Source organism: Podarcis raffonei, chromosome 11, assembly GCF_027172205.1.
Source record: "Podarcis raffonei isolate rPodRaf1 chromosome 11, rPodRaf1.pri, whole genome shotgun sequence".
In the NCBI taxonomy this organism is placed as follows: Eukaryota; Metazoa; Chordata; class Lepidosauria; order Squamata; family Lacertidae; genus Podarcis; species Podarcis raffonei.
Genome location: NC_070612.1, coordinates 65,849,129 through 65,865,432, shown reverse-complemented (window position 1 = coordinate 65,865,432; position 16,304 = coordinate 65,849,129). Strand labels below are relative to the sequence as shown.

Here is a 16,304-nt window from a genome sequence, read left to right as displayed (position 1 = left end):
AAGAATAAAGCAAAAACTTTTCTGTATCAGAAGATGTTTGAATGTTATTGCTCTTGGGAATGGCTGCAGTACTTAGTTTATTTTGTGATAATCATGTCATGGTTGTGGAAGATTTTGGTGTATGATGGTTTTGATGGCTTCACCAAATTCACTACTTAATCAATTTAACTTGATATTTAATGTATTTTTTTATAAAAAAGGAAAATTACATTAAATATCAAGTTAAATTAATTAACATTTTTTGTATTGCACATTGCCTTGAGATGTCTCAGTATAAGGCAATTCATAAATTTTATTAGATCTAATCTAATGATATAGGAACATCAAGTCAGCAGTGATGACTGCCAGTTTTGAATTCTTCATGTTCTGCAGCAACAAGAAGAATTCATCAGTCCAGATTACGGTTCCAAAGAGGCACCACAACATCAGACGCTGTACAAACACAGCACACATCAGATATAACCCCCTTGGCCAGGCAGTTCTACTGAAATACATTATATATAATGCACAGCAAGATGCTGTGACAAGCTGGAAGCTTGAGAAGCGAGTAGGAGCTACTCCTTATACTTCTTTCTTCTTCTAAGAGATGTGTTGCATGTTGTGAGTTTTAACTACATGCATGACATTCTGAAAAAATGTTTTTAATTACAGAACAGTTTCATAAATACAATAAAACAAAAAATGATTCTGATAAGCTGGCATGTGGGAGAGCTCAGCTGGCAGAGCATGAGACTCTCAATCTCAGGGTCATGGGCTTGAGCCCCACACTGGGCAAATGATTCCTGCATTGAAGGGAGTTAGACCACAGAGTCCTCATGGTCCCTTCCAACTCTACTGTTCTATCACCAAGAAGACAGGTAAGAATGAACGTTTGTACAATAGGCACACCCACCATCCCTTATTGCTGTAAACTGGTAAGACAATTCCACTATACCAGATATTCTGTTTGCTTATTTCTCTGGCTATCCTAACATTGCTGAAATTCTTTGGATTTCATTGTCAAAGGAAAATGAACTATGCATACCTATGGTGCATGGTTAACTATTTACAATGGTAGCATAAACCACAGTGTCAAGTCATTTTGTCTAGAAGACAGATCTCTTCAATGGTACAGTAATTTTAATTGCAAGAGAGATTGTACAGATAATATGAAATAAGAGCTTAATCATGAATTTCAAAACAACTAATGGCACTGCTCTGTAACTTGTTAACCAAGTCACATTTCAGGCAACACTGGCTCTTATTTAGAAAGGCTATCCTGAGATTTTACATTTACATTTACACTTACATCTATACAATATATTTCTTAAGAACCACCCTGATGGATCAGACCAAAGGCCAACTACTCCTAGATCTTTCCCACAGCGGCCAATGAGATGCCTCCAGCAAGTTCTCAAGCAGGGCACGAGGGCAAGAGCCCATCTCATACTGTTTTACCAACCCAACTGGTACGTAGAAATATGTTGCCTCTGATTCTGGAGGTCGCATATAGCCATAACAGTCATCAACAGCTGAATCTGGTGGCACTACGTGAATATGTGCTTCCTTTGGTCTGTCCTGAACCTCCCGCTATTCAGTTTCACTGGATGACAACATTTCCTAGTATTATTCTCTATCACAGATACTTTTTAAAGTCTTTAACATGTCCCTCCTTCCTCTTCTTTTCTCTAAGCTAAGAAGGTTGTATCCTTTCCACAAAGCTGAGCTGCTCCACCCAATGACCTTTTCCTACAACACTGGGTATGTACAATTTCTTCAGAGGTTTATTCCTAACAATAAAACATTTGCAGGATGGTAAATGTAGCTAATGAGTTCTGTCTCTTGAACTTCACCTTGATAACAACTAAGCAAGCCATTACATAAAATGTTGCCCAGGTTTGTATTCTGGTTTTTCTTTCTTTCTGAGGATGGATCACAAGGCCTGTCTTTCTCTGCTATTTTAAAATTTAAAGAAATCTAAGTAATAACCCATCAATCTTATTCTATCTCATTTTCTGCCATGTGTACCACCAGCAACTCAAACTCTGGAAACAGAAGTCTCCACTCACTGAGTTATCAAATGCATGTACAATTTTGTGAAAAGGTTACCTTGAGGGCTCTTGCACAGGGATAACAGTGCAATGTTTTGAGAGTATCACAAGGGGTTTGAGCTTCAATAATGTGCCCTTCAGGATCCTAACAAAGAACCTGATAACATAAGTAAGCCAAGTACTTACCTTGACAATTAATGCTCGGAGAGTAGCAAAGCAATGAGTCAAGTAGGTTGTGCTCTGATCACAGGTCAAAGAATTTACAAGGACTTTCAACACACCTCCCAAGACATTATCTCTGCAATCCATAGCTGAAGTCGCCTACATCACAGAAGAGGATTCTTAAAAAACAGAGTTTATGCTATACTAGTGCCAGTCTTGACACAATAAGATAGCCCTGAGCAATAGACAGAAATTACCTTGATGCTTTTCACAGTAGAGGGGAGAAGGCATATAGCTACAAAATATTTGTTAAGAGTGTATTCACGTACAGGGATTTTCAAGCATTACATTCAATGAGTGTAATGATCTAAGACCCAGAAGTCAATGGGACTTGAGGAAACCTGTGTAGTACTCTCTGTGGACTCTCCTGAACAGCAAACTGAAAGATGCAATTTCATATTATCTGAAAGTATAGGGTGGTAGGAATAGCATGAAAACAATTTACTCTTAACAACTGGGCAATAAGCAAAGAATCATTTTTAAAATTTCGACATATAGCAACTAAATATACCGTGTACTACAACAAAAACAGAGGCAGAAAGAAAGCCTCCCTTTCCAAGGGTAGAGGAATTTGTATGCAGCCAGTTTCTCACCTGGATGATGTTCTCTTGCATGTCTAGGATAATCAGATTAGCTTCTGTGGCTAGGTTCCCACTAACCAACACTTCTTGGTCAATCTCAGCTTTTGTTCTAGGAGCATGACAAATCAAGTTACCAAATTAATTCATTAATCAAATTGCCTTTAGCGTACTAGGCTTTAGAAACACGACCTACACTAATAATAATAATAATAATAATAATAATAATAATAAATTTTATTTATATTCCGCCCTCCCCAGCCGAAGCTGGGCTCAGGGCGGCTAACAACAATCAAAATAATCCAACCTTCTAAAAACATTCATTATAAAATTAATTAAAATCAAATTAAAATCAAATTGATGGCAACCATTAAGCAAAATTCTGTGCAGATTGCCAGAGGAGGGGGTCAGGCTGCACCCTGACCAAAGGCCTGGTGGAACAGCTCTGTCTTGCAGGCCCTGCGGAAAGATGTGAAGTCCCGCAGGGCCCTAGTCTCTTGTGACAGAGCGTTCCACCAGATTGGAGCCACGGCCGAGGAAGCCCTGGCTCTAGTTGAGGCCAGCCTAACCTCTCTGTGGCCTGGGATCTTCAGGATGTTTTTATTTGCAGACCGTAAATTTCTCTGTGGGACATACCAGGAGAGGTGATCCCTGAAACTAACCCTGAAACTGCAATGCTGGGTCTACTTTTAGTTTATCATCAGAAATATTTATCTTCTTTGTTTCTCTTTTATTCGGCACAGATGCTGTGATCCATGGTTAAACAGGTTTAACAGAATTAGTTAAACCCTTTCATAAGAAGGACTGGGGCAGCTGCATTTGGTGGTAGATGCTAGTGACACTGACATGGTGGAAGACAATTTGGTGTACGCCAGCCTGTCCAGCACCCCTTAAATTTGCTGCCATTAGGTACATGACATGGGTGGGATATTGTAAGGCTTGGGTCTCTCCCACACAAACGAGACGGCTCTGGCAGTTAATTATTTCAGATTTATTGGCACTTTTAAAAATAATAGTTTTTATTAAGTTTTCCATTTTAAGAATCCAATCAAATCACATTAAATATTCCAAATTATACAAATACATATCATAAAGTCCAAATATTTTGCCAAATTATAATTTTTTTGTTGGTTCGAGGTCAGTGGGGTCCAATCATCTCATATTTCTACTGCTTTAAGTGTCCACAAGTCCCTTCTTTAAATCTTCTTGTTATTATCCTTCTTCTTTAATAGCCTCTGAGTTCCTTCCACAGGCGAGCTGAAACGAGCATTATTATGTCTCTGTGTGAACTTTATGATGACTATCCCTTTTTCTTTTTCTTTTTTTGCAGCTGGTAAGTCTTTTGTTTGCAGTATATCTTCGCACACTGGTATTTATACCGAATCCATCCGAACGTCCTTCTCGGGTGGCAGGCGCCATCTTTTCTCAGTTCCGATGAAATAAGAGTCTAGGCGTTTGCTCGTTAATTTTCTCAGAAAAGTTGCACCAAACATTAGTCTTTCCAGGGGAGGTTTGCCAAATCGAACTTGAAATACAGATATAATAACAAAGTAAAAGCTCACCTCCCCCTTTGACTATCAATCTCTGCAACATAGTCTGTCTCATAATGACAGATCCCGATTAAATAGTGCGTCACAAGAGAGTCTTTGTTGTTGTTGTTGTTGTTTAGTCATTTAGTCGTGTCCGACTCTTCATGACCCCATGGACCAGAGCACACCAGGCACTTCTGTCCTCCACTTCTGTACTCCACTCTTTGTTTTTTTGATGTTGAGCTTCAGACTATATTTTGCGCTCTCCTCTTTCATCCTCAATAAATGGTTCTTTAATTCCTCCTCACTTTCTGCCATCCAGGTTGTGTCATCTGCATATCTGAGGTTGTTGATATTTCTTCCGGCAATCTTAATTCCGGCTTCGGATTCATCCAGCCCAGCCTTTCGCATGATGAATTCTGCATATAAGTTAAATAAGCAGGGAGACAATATACAGCCTTGTCGTACTCCTTTCCCAATTTTGAACCAATCAGATGTTCCATATCCAGTTCTAACTGTAGCTTCTTGTCCCACATAGAGATTTCTCAGGAGACAGATGAGGTGATCAGGCACTCCCATTTCTTTAAGAACTTGCCATAGTTTGCTGTGGTCGACACAGTCAAAGGCTTTTGCATAGTCAATGAAGCAGATGTCTTTCTGGAACTCTCTAGCTTTCTCCATAATCCAGCGTATGTTTGCAATTTGGTCTCTGGTTCCTCTGCCTCTTCTAAATCCAGCTTGCACTTCTGGGAGTTCTCGGTCCACATACTGCTTGAGCCTTCCTTGTAGAATTTTAAGCATAACCTTGCTAGCGTGTGAAATGAGTGCAATTGTGCGGTAGTTGGAGCATTCTTTGGCACTGCCCTTCTTTGGGTTTGGGATGTAGACTGATCTTCTCCAGTCCTCTGGCCACTGCTGAGTTTTCCAAACTTGCTGGCATATTGAGTGTAGCACCTTAACAGCATCATCTTTTAAAATTTTAAATAGTTCAGCTGGAATACCATCACTTCCACTGGCCTTGTTATTTGCAGTGCTTTCTAAGGCCCATTTGACTTCACTCTCCAGGATGTCTGGCTCAAGGTCAGCAATCACACTACCTGGGGTGTACGAAACAACCATATCTTTCTGGTATAATTCCTCTGCGTATTCTTGCCACCTCTTCTTGATGTCTTCTGCTTCTGTTAGGTCCTTACCACTTTTGTCCTTTATTATGGTAATCTTTGTACGAAATGTTCCTTTCATATTTCCGATTTTCTTGAACAGATCTCTGGTCCTTCCCATTCTGTTGTTTTCCTCTATTTCTTTGCATTGCTCGTTTAAGAAGGCCTTCTTGTCTCTCCTTGCTATTCTTTGAAAATCTGCATTCAATTTCCTGTATCTTTCACTATCTCCCTCGCATTTTGCTTGCCTTCTTTCCCCCGCTATTTGTAAGGCCTCATTGGACAGCCACTTTGCTTTCTTGCATTTCTTTTTCATTGGGATGGTTTTAGTTGCTGCCTCCTGTATAATGTTGCGAGCCTCCACCCATAGTTCTTCAGGCACTCTGTCCGGCAAATCTAAATCCTTAGACCTGCTCCTCACTTCCACTGTGTATTCATAAGGGATTTGGTTTAGATTGTATCTTACCGGCCCAGTGGTTTTTCCTACTTTCTTCAGTTTAAGCTTGAATTTTGCTATAAGAAGCTGATGATCTGAGCCACAGTCAGCTCCAGGTCTTGTTTTTGCTGACTGTATAGAGTTTCTCCATCTTTGGCTGCAGAGAATATAATCAATCTGATTTCGATGTTGCCCATCTGGTGATGTCCATGTGTAGAGTCGTCTCTTGTGTTGTTGGAAAAGCGTGTTTGTGATGACCAGCTTGTTCTCTTGACAGAACTCTATTAGCCTTTGCCCTGCTTCGTTTTGATCTCCAAGGCCAAACTTGCCAGTTGTTCCTTTTATCTCTTGATTCCCTACTTTAGCATTCCAATCCCCTATAATGAGAAGAACATCCTTCTTTGGTGTCACTTCTATAAGGTCTTGTAAGTCTTCATAGAATTGGTCAATTTCAGTTTCTTCAGCACCAGTAGTTGGTGCATAAACTTGGATTACTGTGATGTTAAAAGGTCTGCCTTGGATTCGTATCGAGATCATTCTATCATTTTTGAGATTGCATCCCAGTACAGCTTTCGCCACTCTTTTGTTGACTATGAGGGCCACTCCATTTCTTTTATGGGTTTCTTGCCCACAGTAGTAGATATGATAGTCATCCGAACTGAATTCGCCCATTCCCGTCCATTTCAGTTCACTGATTCCCAGGATGTCAATATTTATTCTTGCCATCTCATTTTTGACCACATCCAACTTACCCAGGTTCATGGTTCTTACATTCCAGGTTCCTATGCAATATTTTTCTTTACAGCATTGGACTTTCCTTTCGCCATCAGCTCTGGATCTACTTGTACTTGTCCTCCGCTCTTCTCCAGTAGCATGTTGGACACCTTCCGATCTGAGGAGCTCATCTTCCAGCGTCATAACTTTTATATGCCTGTTGTCTTTGTCCATGGAGTTTTCTTGGCAGGGATACTGGAGTGGCTTGCCGGTTCCTCCTCCAGGTGGATCATGTTTGGTCAAAACTCTCCACTATGACCTGTTCATCTTGGGTGCCCTGCTCGGCATAGTTCATAGCTTCTCTGAGTTATTCAAGCCCCTTCGCCACGGCAAGGCAGTGATCCATGAAGGGGGGAGTCTTTTTATCTTCTTCCAAATATTTCGAAAAACAAAGGCTTTAGTTAATATTTTTATTTCCACAGAGTTTATTTTCCAATCTCACTTGCTATAGGTAGTATGACGGTTCTTCGGGGGGGGATTTGTTAGGTAGTATCGTAGAAGAAGAAAAAAGTTTCCCCCCCCTCCTTTCCATTCCGTTTCAACATACTGGCTTAGATGTTGTTCTTTGATGTTATCTTCTTTCCAATCCATCATTCTTAGCGTCTCAGTGGCTGGCTTAATTAGCACATAAAGTTCCCCTTCTTTCCTTGAAGCATGTCCAATAAATCTTATATCCAATCTTTTATCTTAAGAAATGGAACTTGGAGCGCTCACAGAGACAGCGTCCAGGAGATCCGAGCTCGCTCAAGGGCTTTCCATCCAGTGCCCTCACCCCCTCTTTCTTTTCCAACTCAGGGATGATTTATGGGCAGCCGCGGATGAGACTGCGTCTTCCCTTCCACCGGGAATAATCTAGGGAGGCTGATTACTCCCATCTCAGCCTCTTAATTACCTCGTGTGAGCTGGAGAGATGGTATTGTCGGCCATCTTCCAAGGCGCCCCTAGCGGAACCCGATTTATTGGCACTTTTAAAAGCTCCGGTTGGAGCTCCGCTAATTTCAGTTCCTCTGATGACCCAGTTGCTGGAACTAAGCTCCACCCCCTTTTCCCCCAACAGGAAAAATGCCACCTTCTCTTCTGGGTAGTTTTGCTTCTCATTTAATCTCGTTATTCTACGAGATCTGGGAGACTGTACTCCCCCTAAATCTGTGTCTGCATCACTATCTGAGCTCTGCAGCTGTATTCCTGCTCTCTGTGTTTCTCCTTCCTCTGTGTGCACAAAGATCGAATTCCTTTTGCTAATTGCTTCCCCCTCTTTTCTTAGGAATTCTCTCTGTTCTTCCACTGTCTCTGTTTCTGTCCTGTCAGAGAGTCCCGTTCTCTGACAGATAGGGTGCCCTGTCTGGATTTACGAAGCATGGATATGATAACTCTGGTTTATCATGAAGTCTAAAATTGACAAACCACCTGAAAGGTGTGGGCCGAGAGAATGAAACACTGCAATACTGACAAGAGGTACCTCCACCATAGATTTATTATTTGAGGGGGGGGGGAGAAGCAAACAAGAAGCTCTAACAGTAAATTCTTCTAAATGTCTACTCAGAAATATCGTTCATTTACTTCAATGGAACTTACTACCAGGGCTGCAGTCTAAACCACTGTTGACACATATGTTGAGAACAGAACAGCTATACAGCTATACAGTCCAGGATGCTTTAAGGATAGAGTTTTCTGCCTCGGTTCAGGAATGAAACTAGATGGCCACAGAGAGAAGCTGCTCTGGTTAAAGCAATAAAAATTCATTAAATTACTTACTTATCTAGCCTCTCATTTGCTTGCCGCCAGTGTGTCTGCTCTTTCCTCCATCGTAGGTTCTCATTAAATCCTGGGAATTTATCGTTCCCTACAAGGGCAACATACATAGAATCACACTGAAACTTTAATATCAATATTTCTCTACTGATATGAGTTCTGCAAGAGGCTACATCCATTGTGCTAGCAGTGAAGGAAAGGGTATCTTTTTACACACAAACTAAAAGAGCACATTTGGTATGGAATTGTTGAAATACAACAGATGGGAACCATGTGCCCCTGAGAACAATGGGGCTTAGAGCCAGGAAATAAAACCAACCTAGAAGCAAAACAGGACAGGGGTGGTGCTGTGGTCTAAACCACTGAGCCGCTGGGCTTGCCAATCAGAAGGTCGGCGGTGCAAATCCCAGCAACAGGGTGAGCTCCCGTTTCTCGGTCCCAGCTCCTGCCAACCTAGCAGTTCAAAAGCACGCCAAAAAGTGCAAGTAGATAAATAGGTACCTGTCAGGTGCTGGTGTGGTTGCTCAAGAGCAAACAGGCAAGACTCCGACCTGTCTTTTCCAGGATTTATTCTTAGTGCAAACTATTTACAGTGAAGAGCGTCGTAAGTTCACGTCTGGCTCAATCGCTAGCAGAATCTGGGAGTGGTCAGTCTTTGTACCTCCCCCAGCATAACAGTCGCATGACCCTCAGCCTTCTCTGCCCCTCCCTGTGCCGAAACCTACTGCACAGAATGGGTGCTGGCAAAGGGGTACTTCCCTCCTCTCCGGTTTGCTCAGGCTTGGTGTTGAGGCTCTCCCTAGCATCCCCTGCTCCCTGCACCTCCTTTCCACTGGAGACGGGGCTTTCCTCTTCGCTGGAGGAGGAACTGCTTTGCAAGATTTTCAGAGGTTCCCTATAACACAACTGCCCTTCCACCTCTCGCCTCTGAGCTGATGGCAGTTTCCTGACAGTACCGCTCCGGCAGGAAGGTAAATGGTGTTTCCGTGCGTTGCTCTGGTTTCACCAGAAGCAACTCAGTCATGCTTGCCACATGACCCAGAAAAACTGTCTGTGGACAAACGCTGGCTCCCTCGGCCAGTAAAGCGAGATGAGCACCGCAACCCCAGAGTCGTTCATGACTGGACTTAACTGTCAGGGATCCTTTACCTTTATGAAGCAAAATATTGGACAGAGGCAGACAAATGAATGAGGCCCAGAAGTCCAGACTTGGGTGAGGTACAGCAGGAGTAGCCAAGATGGTGCTACCAGATGCTGTTGGGACTCTTAACTCACACCAGCCTTAGGCACTATGGCCAATGGTAAGGGATGATGCAGCCCAACATCATCTGGGACTACCACACCGGCTTAAGTATAGGATGTACTCTTGCATTACCCTCTTAATGAAAATATGTGTGTAACCAACACCTGCAAGCCACCTTCTTTCAATAAGCAGAAAGAGAGAATGGCTGGCAACCAATCCCAAGACTCAGTTCACCTTTCTACAGAAGTGGCTGTGCTACTGACCTGGTTGCTACCTGTCCTGGCTACCAGAAAAAAGCAGCCTGTATGCTTCTTTTGGCAGCCAAGGCAAGCAACAGCAGCAGGTGAGGACTAGTTCCATGCACGTCCTCATAAAATGGGCACCTTCAATTGGCCTATACTGTAGTAAGGATCAAATTGGGGAGTTGAAACAATGATCAAACCAGCTTTCTGGTCACTTTCTAGAAAGAAACTTGAGGACGAAAGAAGAGGGAGAGCAGTACTAAGCAATCAAGAAGAAGCCAAACTAGTACAGTTACTTGCTTAAAGAAGTGATTTGCTTAAAAAAGGCCTTGGGAAAGAATAGTCAATGGTAATCCACTTAGATGCTGTGCCTTGTCTACTGCTGACACTTTCCCCCTAGGCATTTTCAAGTATATAAGCACAGTTTATCCCATCTAGTTGTAGGAAGCTAAGTTTAACAACAACAACATATTATTATTGTTATGTACTGAAGTTCTCACCCTGGGCCAGCAGGGGGATACTGTAGATAGTTTTCACTCAGGTCCACGTCAGTTATTTTAGGCGGGAAACCCTGGATTGTTGTTGCTACAATGTTGACAGTCGGCTGCCTATAAAAGCAGGCCGGCTGAGCTGTTTGCTGTTCAGTTCTGTCCAGCTTACAAATAAAGAGCTGCTCTGGAGAAATCACTATGTCGTCTGCTATGTTCGCCCACAACTTAACAATTATTATTATTTACTGGTTCTGGTTTAAGAGGCAGAGCTCAACAGAAAGGTCTCTTGCTTCTCTTTGCTCTCAGCCACTTTAACTGCATAAGCCTAAAGTTCCGGTATGCACTTAAATCCCTCCCACAAAAGAGTAACAATCCTCCAGGGCACCCTTAGTAGTAGTAGTATAATAATGATGATGATAATAATAATGATAATGATAATGATAATAATAATAATAATAATAATAATAATAATAATAATAATATATTATTTATACCCCACCCATCTGGCTGAGTTTCCCCAGCCATTCTGGGCAGCTTCCGATCAAGTGTTAAAAACAATACAGCATTAAATATTTAAAACTTCCCTAAACAGGGAAGCCTTCAGATTCTTTTAAAGATAAGACAGCTGTTTATTTCCTTCACATAGGAAGGGAGGGTGTTCCACAGGGTGGGCACCACTACCGAGAAGGCCCTCTGTCTGGTTCCCTGTAACCTCACTTGTCGCAATGAGGGAACTGCCAGAAGGCCCTGGCGCTGGATCTCAGTGACCGGGCTGAACGATGAGGGTGGAGACGCTCCTTCAGTATAAGGCAATTTCTTAATTTTCTGACTCAGACATTAATAATCAAACTCTTTTCAAATATTTCTTCAGACATTTTTTGCTGTCAAAAGTTGTTATGGAAAACTGTGTTTTTATATCTACGATTTCTTTTTGGTTTCACAAATGAGATAAAAAAAGCAAGGAGCATACCAGCAGGCATCCTGCACCGCTTCATCATTTCACCCCTGGCTCCCTCTCCTCTTAGTAAGGCCTCTTCTAGCCGAGCTTTTACATCCCTTGATTTCTGGAGTACTTGAGTGCTGACTTTGTCTGAGCTTTGCTTGCCCTGCACAGACATAAAGAATTATGTGAGCTAAACCATCAGTATCAAAAGGTTAGTATGTCTTTTAAATGTACAGGGTGAGTCCTTCAAAAGAGGCCCCGTGGATACAGAGTACACATGTTCCACGGGGCCTCTTTTAAAAGACTCACCCTGTACAAAGAAATCTACAAACCAATTATTTTGTGCCTCTTGAAAAGTTCAATTTTGCACAAAGTTTTGCACAAAGTTAAAAGTGAAGCACACTTGTAAAATAAATGTAGCATATTTCCATCCAAGAAAACCTGTACACTGTGTCTGTAACGCATCAAAACAATTAGCAACAAGTATGGACTGGACACCATTCTATTTACCTTATACTCAAAGCCTGAGACACAGATGTAAAGGACATCTAAAATCCTGTTTAGCTGCATAGATGGCAGGTCTGCAACCCATTTCTGAATAAGATTCTGATCAGCGTTTTTCATGATCCACAGGAAACAGATCAAAAGGTGGCGTGTAGTTTCTGGACTTAAAGTGTTGTATTGTTTGTAAGGCTTTGAACAAATAAAATAAGAAGTTCAAGAAAGTTAGACATAAAGAAGGGCATATTTAATAGTCCTAATGAATGTCACCAGTCACACAATTGGTAGGGCTCCTATCTTTTGTTTAAGGTGCCGTTTCCAGCTAATAAATTTGCTGTAGCCACTTAGATTTGGGAGTTGGGAATATCTCTATTTCAGGTGGTTCACCTCTGTAGGGTTTTTTGCAGGTGTGAACGGCACACTTGCAAAAACAAAAAACAGCATCAAATACTCTGGAGTAGCCTTCCTCAATCTGCGGCTCTCCAGAAGTCTTGGACTACAAGTCCCATCAGCTCCAAACAGCAAGGAGGCTAAAGAAGTACAGAGCTATAGGAAGCTACTGGATATTTGGTCCAACTTGCTTAGTACTGTCTACACTGACTGGCAGTGGTTTTCCAGGGCTACCGGCAGGAGTCTCTTGCAGCCTTACCTGGAGATGCTGGAGACTGACTGAACCTGGGACCTTATGCATGTTCTACCACTGAGCTACGGCCCTTCCCCCTGGAAAATATGCTCAGTATGCCCACTAGATCAAATGAAAGAACATAATAGATCCTTAAAAGTTGGCTCCTAGAATTTGGGTCAGTAATAGGGAGTAACAAAGCAAGAAAAAATTATGCAAACACATAGTGTAGGTAGACCTACCACTGTGGACACAGATGAACCATAGGACCGTAGGAGATTAAACTGATTCCCAGCAATGGCCAGAGCAATATTTTGGTTAATTTGGCTTGCAGCTTCTTGTTCTTCATCTGGAGATCCGATGCGGCCTTTCCCGTTGCGGCCATCTGAAACTATATTAGAAAATATAAGTTGCATACTTGTAACTGAAGTTCTTGAGAATGGTCATCTGTAGAACCATTCATATGGAAATACTTATGTCTATGCAGTGCATCTTCACATACTCCACCCCTTAAGTTCCAGCTTGCAAGTCCAAAGAGGTTTTGCTCAGTTCAAAAATTGCCATACCAACATTCAGTATCTAACCACAGTGTGCAGCTGAGAATGTTGTGTGACTCCACATATGATCACTCAAGAGAACTTCAGTTAAGGTCAAGCTACCCATCCTTCTTCATGGTCTCTGTGCACATATGGGAGAATAGCAAGCTTTCTCATCTGAAATTTGTAGTAGGTTGTCCTAAAGAGTTAACACATTGGAGGATTATTGTTCCAAAAAATACATCAGCACAGGCTGAAGTATCAAGAGCACAGTGGAAGTTGAAAGTCAAGAGCTGTGACGATGTTGTAGCTCAACATGGCTCTGGGATTAACATTATCCTAGTGGTTGCTGCAAAGGCAGCTACAGCCTGCATGCAGCACACTCTGAAGCCATATTGCAGGGGATGATGAGCACTCTTGTAACGCACCCACTGAGGAGAAAGTTTGTGATCTTTATACAGAGTGGCATTAACAATGAAAAATATTAGGGTTATTGTTTTTTTAGGATAACAAGATATGATCAACACAAAAATCAACGATCAACACAGAGCAGGGGGCAAGAAAAAAGGTAATATAAAGTTGGGGTGGAGTTTGACGAAGTCTTTGGCAGAAAATAAGAATCTGGATGGAAGACTACCTTGTCCCAATGTAATGTCAGGAAGAGAGGACTGGAGTGCAGAGCTGCAAGTTACCCTACATCCTCAGAAGCTTTAATTGCCCCAAGAAAATCTATGCTCCAAAAAACAAAGGAGAAAGGCACACTGCCAAAGGTTTGAAAGGTTGGTGCATAAGTTGTGTTGGCACCAATTAAAGACTCCACTAAGGCAACAGTTTCCATACTTTAAGAAAAAAACTTCATAAAAAGTTGTACAGAAAAACTTGATTACAACAAGTTAGGCAGTCTGTGGTTATGTTGAAGTAGGCTCGCCATATTTTGAGAAGCAAAAAAGAGGACACATTTGCCGACACTCATTTTATTTTATTTTTATAACAATATTTATTGAATTATTTTTTGTAATACAATCAAAATAAAATTTTATCATCACATACATCTTTGCTCAATCAGAGCATCGACTCCCCCCCCCCCATTCCCTGGCTTCCATAATTCCAGATTCTTCCCATAAGTGATAGTTTCATTCTTCCCCACACTTCCAAATCTCTCTTAACTTCATCCCACACTTTTTCATATTAGCTCTGTTCGTTGCTAGAAATGAGTAGTCCGAATAGTTATTACTTTATAACATGTCTGTATCGATCGCCAGCAGCCCTGGAAACAAAGTTGCCTTTGGCAGAGCCGGCCGGGGTTTCTCCTCCCCCAGTGTTTCAGAACTGTCTTTCAGTCACAATGAAATCTAAAGTCTATAAATCTGGAGTAAAATTATATATTTTTTAGAAATCCATTCAGCCCTGCCTTATGAGGCTAGTGGAATAGCACTAAAATTATATCCGCTTGCGGAAAAAGGAACTCACGTACTTCCGATTTCATAGAAATTATTACTGCGCCCTTTTCTCACCAGCAATGGGACGGACTCCCTGTTTACATCCCATTATGCCATCTGTTCGCCAAGTACTCCAAAATTTTACTCCACATCCAGTCAAATTCAGTCTTTTTGAATCAGTAAGCCAGCTGCTTTTTTGCCACCGGAAACAGAGGCTTTGCAAGGCAGGAGTAGCGATAGATCCCAAGCACCCGCGCCTCAATCCCCTGGTCATTTGAGCTCTTTTTACAGAGCCGTCCGACTAAAAGGATAGACACCAAGGGCGCCGCCCGATTCCCTGCACCCAAAACTCTCTTTGGGGTTTTTTAACGCAGCTCACAGCGCCTTTGTGTAGCTCCAAATTTCCTGCCGAGCTCGGACTTTCCCCAAGAGGCTAAATCCGCATCTGTAATGGCTCTGCAGCCGACCGGAAGTTGCAAACTCTCATTTTAAATACCCTTCTATAGCCTACAGCTATAGAAACTGTGATATATTGCTATGTTCTTAACTTTCAACAACAAAATAATAGTATTATTTATTTATTTATTTATTTGCTTGCTTGCTTTTATTAATTATCCATTATTTTTGCCATATTTATTGTAACTATGAACTTCAACCGTTTGGCTAAAGAGGGAAAAAACAATGCTTCCCAACACTTCACTTAAAATTGCTACAGGTGCCAAAGAAAGTTAAACAAAGCAGCTGCTTCCGTCACTTCCAGTTATTGGTGGCACAATAGCAAGGGACCTGAGGGGAATCAACCACGTGGCTGGGAGAAAATTAATGGAGCCTGTCAGCGCTGCCCAAGGTCCCAGCTCACACAAGACCAACGCTGCTTCTTTCTTTAGTATAAAAGTCTTTATTGAAGTTCAGTTTCACTTCCACACGCGCAGCGTGCAACGCTACGTCTGTACCTTAGACCGCCGAAGCTCCATCTGAATCTCCTCCCCCCTGACACCAGTTTAAGATTCTAGCCTTACTCCACCTCTTCCTCTGTTCCTTCCTTCTCTGGGTCCGCCTGCTAGTCGGAGTCTCACCCTTCCTAGACTCCTCTGACGCTGAGTCCCCTGACTCTTCCCCCTCCCTCCTTCGGGCTTTTGGACCTGGCTCCCAATCCGGGTTTTCTGCTGTCCCGCGCTCCTGCACATTTGAACTTGGCGCGCGCGCGCAGCCTCCCACTTTCCTTCTGACCGTTACACTTGTGTCACTGCTCCCTCCTTCGGGGAGGCTAGCTGGACCTGGCCTTCCCTCCGTTTCCCCACTTTCCGATGGGGGCGTGGTCAGCCCTGACTCATCTTCTCTCCCCGCTGGAGGAGAGGCTGGTCCTGACTCATGTGACTCTTCCCCCCCACTGTGCTCTGGTGGGGGAACTGGTCCTGATCCTCCGCTGCTCCCTTGGGAGTCCCCGCTGGCCCCTTGTTTCTGTAGCGTCCCCCCTGGGACCCCCCTTGCCCTTACCATAGGCGCCCCCTTCTGGGAATCTTCTGGTTCTCTGGAGAAGCTCATGGAATCTCTCGGGTCACTGTCATATTCCCCTACGCTCCCCTTGGATTCCTCTCCTCCGCTCTCTATTTGCTCTCTCCCCTGTGCTTCTGCTCCTGAGCCTCTGACAGAGCCTTTACCTCAAAGGGGTTAAATAATACCCTGATGACTAGTAATCAAGAAAAACAAATGAAACCACCTTCCACTGACTCACTCACACTCAGCTTGACTGAAAAAGGGGCAATGAACTTAAAAGAGGGAGCCCCGGACGGACTGTACTTCACA

The 16,304-nt window shown here is 42.7% G+C and overlaps 1 protein-coding gene across 4 annotated transcripts in view; it reads right to left on the bottom strand.

Annotated features, from left to right (window-relative positions):
• The window catches only part of DOCK8 (dedicator of cytokinesis 8), a 144,824-nt gene that overhangs the window by 29,383 nt on the left and 99,137 nt on the right, over window positions 1-16,304 (bottom strand). For all 4 annotated transcript variants that reach the window (XM_053408025.1, XM_053408024.1, XM_053408026.1 and 1 more), the window contains 6 exons: window positions 12,766-12,914; window positions 11,911-12,093; window positions 11,428-11,563; window positions 8,485-8,572; window positions 2,846-2,942; window positions 2,217-2,351 (listed from right to left, as the gene is read on the bottom strand). In XM_053408025.1, coding sequence (XP_053264000.1) covers window positions 2,217-2,351; window positions 2,846-2,942; window positions 8,485-8,572; window positions 11,428-11,563; window positions 11,911-12,093; window positions 12,766-12,914 — 788 coding nt within the window. The remainder of the gene's footprint in view (window positions 1-2,216; window positions 2,352-2,845; window positions 2,943-8,484; window positions 8,573-11,427; window positions 11,564-11,910; window positions 12,094-12,765; window positions 12,915-16,304) is intronic.